This window comes from Diachasma alloeum, unplaced genomic scaffold, assembly GCF_001412515.2.
Source record: "Diachasma alloeum isolate Michigan unplaced genomic scaffold, Dall2.0 Dall_scaffold_01908, whole genome shotgun sequence".
NCBI lineage: Eukaryota > Metazoa > Arthropoda > Insecta > Hymenoptera > Braconidae > Diachasma > Diachasma alloeum.
Window position 1 is genome coordinate 93,588 of NW_021681960.1, and position 7,163 is coordinate 100,750.

Consider the following 7,163-nt stretch of genomic DNA (forward strand, 5'->3'; position numbering starts at 1 on the left):
CATGAAAATAAAAAAATTAAACAGATGTCATATTAACACTTAACTATTCATCTTTAAGAAAAAATTTACAAAATCGAAATATGTTGCAAATTGGGTAGGATATTGCTATTTTTCTAGAGCGGGATAAGGGTCTCTATGATACATGGACCCCGGCCGGTAGGACAGGCTCGAGAGTCCATATACGTATATGGACCCCGTACTTGAAGGGCTGATTGAGATGATGGCATGAAACCAACGCCGATCGATCAAGAATTGAATTCTCAATAAATTACAGCAGTTTCCTTCTTTAATCTCAATAAGGAGCGAAGGAATGAATTTTCAAAGCGCCGAGTGATTCCGAACAAGTTCTTCTCATTCAAAAATTATTTTCTCCCTACCCTAATTGAGATGAAGCAATAAAACCAACGCCTATTGAGCGAGAATTATATTTTTAATAGAATTTAGAATAATGCGGCCGGTCAATTTCTTGCCCAGAGTCACCTAAATCATACGATTTTTTGTAACTTCCGCCTTACGCTGGTCAGCCCACCAGCCCTGTATATTTCACTAGACTAATGAGGCTGGTCACTGCCACTTCACTTAGGTCAGCTGGTTCCATGAAAGCCTGGCCCCAGCTCCTATATGTAGATATACGTATCGCCCTTACGTATAGCCAGTAGGGGGCATTCGCACAGAATATGTGCGGCATCATCTCATTCGTCTCTACCGTCCCCGCATAGCCTACAGCCTGCCTACTCAGCTAGTTTCATCTTGTACAGGTGAGCCCTGAGGGTAGTGTGGCCTGCAAGAAGTCCTATCGCAACCCTCAGATTTTTCCTGTTCAGCGCAGGAAGTTCTCTAGTGCTTCTATTTCACTGCTCCCCCATAAACAGTTTAGACTGTCTACAGTTTGTGCTAGTTCGCCAGTGTTTTTCGAATTTTCGCTGTAGGTGATATTTTATGATCTTTTTTCCCACTGCGAATGGCACAACAATCAGACCCTCCGGAGGAATGCCTTCCGTTCCTCTTCTGGCCTGCCAGTCCGCCTCTTCGTTACCCTGTATTCCGTGGTGTCCCGGAACCCAGGTTGTCACCCTGACTTTATTCCTCTCCCCTAAAATGGCAAGTACTTGCATACACTCTCACAACACTTTAGAATTAGTAGTGGCTTTCTTCCAGTGCTTTTATGGCCGCCTGGCTGTCCCTGCAGATGAAGATTTTCATCCCTTCCGTCTCTTTTGCTATCAGGGGCTCGGCATACTTGGCTATGCCTAACACCTCGGCTTGAAAGACTGTTGCATGCTGGCCCAGGGGGAAGCTTTCCCCAAAGCCATCCTTCAATCGATAGATCCCCGCCCCAAAGCGTTCAGTGTAGCCAAATCCATCGGTAAACCAGTAATCCTCCTTGGGTGCTGGTTTAAGTTTTGAATCTAGCCACTCCTCTCTGGATGGTATTCTAGTTTTGAAGGCTTTGTTAATTTGATATTTTCTCTGAATCCTCTCGGACTTGTCCGTGAAGGGATTTGCATTAATCAAGCCAAGTTGGGTATGACCTTGGCCTGTCGATTTCCATTCCTGCTGACACCATAGTCTGTAGGCTGTTGTGCTCGCACAGCTAATCACTCTGAGGTCCAAAGGCAGGATACTGAGTGCTATTTCTAGCGCCTCGGTAGGTGTGGTCTTCATGGCCCCCGCCACGACCCTCAGGAAAGTTACCCGTAGGCCTTGCAACAGGTTCCTTGTTTCCACCATTCCTGCACTTGGCCACCAGACTACCGCAGCATACATTAGCCTTGGTAACAGTACCATCTGATAGAGCCACAGTGTCATTCTGGGGTTTAGCCCCCAGCTTTTCCGAATGGCCCTTCTGCATGCCCACATCGAGGCAAACACTTTGATTCTCTGTGTATAGATGTGATCCTTCCAACTGAGTTTATTATCTAGAATTACTCTCAGATACTTAACTTTGTTGGAGTAGTTTACTACCGAGCCGTTCAGTATTAAGGGTCTGATCATCTCTGGCTTGTATTTTCTTATGAAGACTAGGACTGTGGTCTTGGCGGGATTCACCGAGAGGTCAGTTTCCCTGCACCAGCTCTCAACGATAGCAAGTGCCGTCGCCATCAGGTCGCTGAGCACCCTCAGAAAACGACATCTAACCACTATTGCTACATCATTGGCAAAGCCAATGACATGGCACCCCGCTCCACGCAGCCTTTCCAGAAGTTCGTTCACAACCAGATTCCACAGCAGAGGTGAGAGAACTCCCCCTGTGGGCATCCTCTGGCTGGGCACCCTTCTATATAGCTTTGTCCATAATTAGCCGACAGTCTTCTGCCCCTTCACATGGTCTGTGTCCAAGTAATGATCGCCCTAGGGATCTCATGCTTCTTCATAGCTTCTTCTATGGTTTCGTTCTAGGTGCTGTCAAATGCTCTCTCAACATCCAAGAAGACTCCTATGGCATATCCCTTGGCAGCGAATTATCCCTCCACGAGTCTCACCAGATGGTGCAGGGCGGTATCCGTGGATCTACCCTCTCGATAAGCATATTGAGAGGGAGAGAGGGGGCTTCCTACCAAGTGCCCCATTTTTATGAATCGGTCCACCAGTCTTTCCAGCGTCTTCAATATGAAGGATGTAAGACTTATTGGGCGGAAGTCCTTTGGTTTAATATACCCAACCGTGGCCGGCTTTGGAATGAAGACTATCTTAGTCTCGTTCCATGACCTCGGAACATGTCTCAGTGCTATACTGGCTCTGAGGATTTTGGTAAAGGGTCCTATGATGTTCTCCCTCCCCTCCTGTAGCAGGGCCGGGAAAATCCCATCTGGCCCCGGTGCTTTGTAAGGCTCAAAGGTCTTTTACAGCCCATTTGACTCCACACGGTTACACAATTTTGCCAGCCAACGACCAGTTATGAGTGTCGTGTTCGCCCCTTCGACTTCGCCTTGATTCTGTATCTCCTCCCCGGGATTCGGTGAATCGTGGAAAGTGTGTTTCCATTAGGAATTTCAATGTTTCCTCCATTGTCTCCGTATTGCTCCCATCCGGTGCTTGTAGGCTCCCTAGATATGTGGTCTTGTTTGTAGCAAGAATTTTTGCCAGTCTGGCAGTCTCTGATTGGCTTTCAATGGTGCTCGTGAAAGCCCTCCAGTACCAGTCTTTGGCGGCTTTTATTGCCTTATTGTACTTTGCGACAAGTCCCCTGTAAGTCCAGGCTGCTTCCTTACGGGGACCTACCTTCGCATTCTTTGCCTTGTTCAAAGCCCTTCTGGTTTCATTCCTGAGTCCCCCAAGTTCGTCTTCAGACCACCAGAGTATCTCAGTCTTCCGCCTTCTGGGCAACAACTTACAGTTTTCCTCATATGAGTCAATTATCACCCGGTGCAAGACCTTAGAAGCCTCTTCCAATTGCTTCTTGCTGCCAAATCTGAGAGAAATCATCCTCAGCCTAAGTGCTAGACTCTTCCGATAATTTCCCCAGTCGATCCACCGTGGGTTTCTGCTCCACTCAGTCCCTTCCTCAAAAAGACGGACATTCTTATGGTTCTATCATCCGAGGCCGAGAGGTCCTTTGAGACCCTCCAGTCTCTAACCAAGACAGCCACATCATCCGTTGCCAGAGTTATGTCTAGTACTTCCTGTCGCCTACGGTCCACGAAAGTTGGTTTTGTCCCTTGTTTAAAATATGGAGCCGTGCCCCCATAATGAACTCTTGGAGGCTCTCTCCCCTCCCGTTGCAACCGGTGCTCCCCCATGCAGCATGATGGGAGTTCGCATCACAGCCCAACAGGATTGAAGCCCCCTCCTTTTCACATGGTTGCACAGCTCTTTTACTTCATCCGGTGGGGGTGGCTCTGTTGAGTCATAGGGCATGTAAGCCGACCCTACTATTATATCCATAACCCTGCCTTGTCCTAGGTTTAACCGCACTTGAGCTGCAGTTAGATCTCTCCCGCTGAACTGTGGACAGAGAAAAGAATCCAATCCTTTAATAATTAGGCAGGTTCTCAATTTTTCCGGTGTATCCCCTTAATTGCATTGTTGATTATCCAAAGTTCTTGGATCAATGCTATTACTATCTGCATCCCAGCTAGAAGCTTGGCTAGTGTCGCTCAAGCCGCCTTACTGTGATGCAAGTTGATCTGTACGATCTGTACCCGATTCATAGCTATGGTAGCTATTCCTCTGATAGTTCAGTCGTACCCGTCTTCTTTACATCACTGCGGTCTCTCCCCAGCTTCCTTATGGTAGCCTTTTGGAGCCCACAGTGAGGTCTGAAGTTGGATGCCTCCAGTCCAGCAAGCGACTCGTCATCGACCAGCGCAGCAAAGTGGGCATTCTTGGCGTCCCTAGATTCGCTGCCCCGAACGACGACCCACTTACTGGCCTTCAGGCCTGCATTTTGCTTCTCAAGAAAACTCAGTGATTCCTGAGAAGTAATTTCCGGGTCCTCCACGTGTATCACCACTCGATGCTTCTTAGGAAGCTCCGAGAGTGCCACAACGTGGATGGTGTGCCCCGTGGCCTCATCTGTGCAGTACACCACAACCGCAGCGTCCCTCTCCCAGACCCCGTCGAAGGTGGGTGCTTTGACTCTGTCTGGTAAAGACAATATGGCCCCTTTCAGAAGCTTCTTCACCTCTGTCACCCCCCCCCCTCCGGTGTCCAGCTTCTGGTCCGGATACGACTGCGGTATCACTGTCAACTTTAACGAGTTTGCAGTTCTCTGGTCATATGTGCCCTGATCCTGCTTCCTCATTTTTTTCTCTCTTGGCCCGTTGGTGGGACGAGGCGTGGTGTGCTCAGGAAGAAGTCGTTTTTCAGCCCTCTTTTGAGCCTCCACATCACCAGCCACTTCAGCCTGAGATGCAGCTTCGACCAAGGTTGCTAATACCCCCGACGTTTGCTGCTGGCTCTGCCTCCTCATCTTTTTCCTGGTGGCACCGCTCAGCCTGTCTCTTTTGTTTTTTCCCCCAACCGAGTCAGTCCGAGAGTCGCCAGTAGTCCTCTCCGGGTGTTCGCCATCACTAGCCCCATCCGGAGACGTTTCTTCAACTAATAGTTTTTTAAAAATGGTTTCCATTCTTGGTCCTACGAGTAACACGGAAGAGCGGTCTCACCCGATCAGAGCCGTATGGCGGGGCTTGCTTTGTCCTAAGACTACTCCCAGATGTCGCCCGGTTTCTGAGAGGCACTGTTAATGACAGAGCTCTCCCTGTGCCACGCATCCCTAGGCACGGTTATATGACCATAAGGTCATATACTGGTTATACACCAGGCTTACACCATGGATTTGGGTGGGTTTCTCTTAGCAGTCACGGACGGTGGCAGCCCCTTTTTAAAGCCTCCCTACCAACGACAAGGTGGAAACTCGGTCAGGGGGGATATTTTTAATAAATGACAGAGGTTTCATTTTTTAATCTCAATAAGGAACGGAGGAAGGAATTTGCAAAGCGCAGAGTAACCCCGAACGGTTCTCCGGCGTCGAGTGAATCCGGAGGGCCTCCCCGATTGGAAAATTCATTTCCCCCCCCCCTTATTGGAATGAAGGAATGAAACAAACGCTGGTCCATCGAGAATTGAATTCTCAATAAATGACAGTGGTTTCATTTTTTAATCTCAATGAGGAGAAAAGGAATGAATTTTCAAAAGCGCGGAGTAACCCCGAATGGTTCTCCGGCGTCGAGTCCAGAGGGGCTCCCAGATTGGAAAATTCATTTCTCCTCCCCTAATTAGGATGAAGGAATGAAACCAACGCCGATCGATCGAGAATTGAATTCTCAATAAATGACCGCAGTTTCATTCTTTAACCTCAATAAGGAGAAAAGGAATGAATTTTCCAAAGCGCGGAGTAACTCCGAATGGTTCTCCGGCGTCGAGTGAGCCCGAAGGGACTCCCCCGATTGGAAAATTCATCCCCCCCCCTAATTGAGATGAAGACATGAAACCAACGGCTATCGATCGAGAATTATACTTTCAATACATAACACTGGTTTCATTCCTTCAACTCAATTAGGGAGAGGAGAAATGAATTTTTGAATGAGAAGAACTTGTCCGGAATTACTCGGCGCTTTGAAAATTCATTCTTCCGCTCCTTATTGAGATTGAGGAATGAAACCGCTGTCATTTATTGCGAATTCAATTCTTGATCGATCGGCGTTGGTTTCATGCCGTCTTCTCAATTAGGGGGGGGAATGAATTTTCCAATGAGGAGAGCCCCTCCGGATCCACTTGGCGCCGGAAAACCGTTCGGGGGTACTCCGCGCTTTGGAAAATCCTTCCTCCGTTCCTTATTGTGATTAAGAAATGAAACCGCTGTCCTTCATTGAAAATATAATTCTTGATCGATAGGTGCTAGTTTCATTCCTTTATCTCAATTAGGGAGGGAAGAAATGAATTTTTGAATGAGAAGAACTTGTCCGAAGTTACTCCGTGCTTTCAAAATTCATTCCTGCGCTCCTAATTGAGACTAAGGTATAAAACCGCTGTCATTTATTGAGAATTCAATTTTTGATCGATCGGCGTTGGTTTCATGCCGTCATCTCAATTAGGGGGGTAGAAATGAATTTTCCTATCGGAAAGCCCTTCCGGACTCACTCGACGCCGGAGAACCGTTCAGAGCTACTCCGCGCTTTTGAAAATTGATTCCTTTCCTCCTTATTGAGATTAAGGAATGAAACCGGTGTCATTTATTGAGAATTCAATTCTTGATCGATCGGTATCGGTTTCATAACTTCATCTCAATTAGGGGGGGAGAAATGAATTTTTTTAACGGAGAATCACTTCAATTATCTATTTGTAAATAACGAATGTTTAAAAAAGTAATAAATTTGTGCGAAATATAATTTTAATAGCACTGAGTGATATTTATAACTTATAAAACTCAGGAAGAAAATTCACGATTGATTATTGTTTCGCTCTTTTCTTTTTTTTAAATAATGTAATTGTTTTCAGCAAATATTCCGGAAAAAAAAATAGATTGTCGGGGAATCGAACCTACAACTCCAGCATCAGGGTCTGAGACGCTAGCGGCACGCTGTCGCATTATATTAGTATTATACCACCTTTTCTGATACACATTCATTAGAGCCAATGGAGCCTTATTGAATATGTGTGTCCCCTTGCTCAAGTAATTTTAACTGTTTTTAATTTAACTTTCATTTCTCAATTTTTCTCTT

The 7,163-nt window shown here is 46.7% G+C and overlaps 1 protein-coding gene across 1 annotated transcript; it reads right to left on the bottom strand.

Moving 5' to 3' along the window:
• Positions 1–1,137: 1,137 nt before the first annotated feature.
• On the bottom strand, positions 1,138–2,103 carry LOC107046762. Its single transcript, XM_015269464.1, has 3 exons — positions 1,930–2,103; positions 1,603–1,846; positions 1,138–1,538 (listed from the first exon to the last, which is right to left on the bottom strand). The coding sequence occupies exons 1-3, from the start codon at positions 2,101–2,103 to the stop codon at positions 1,138–1,140; spliced, it is 819 nt and encodes a 272-aa protein (XP_015124950.1).
• Between the last annotated feature and the right edge of the window lie 5,060 nt (positions 2,104–7,163).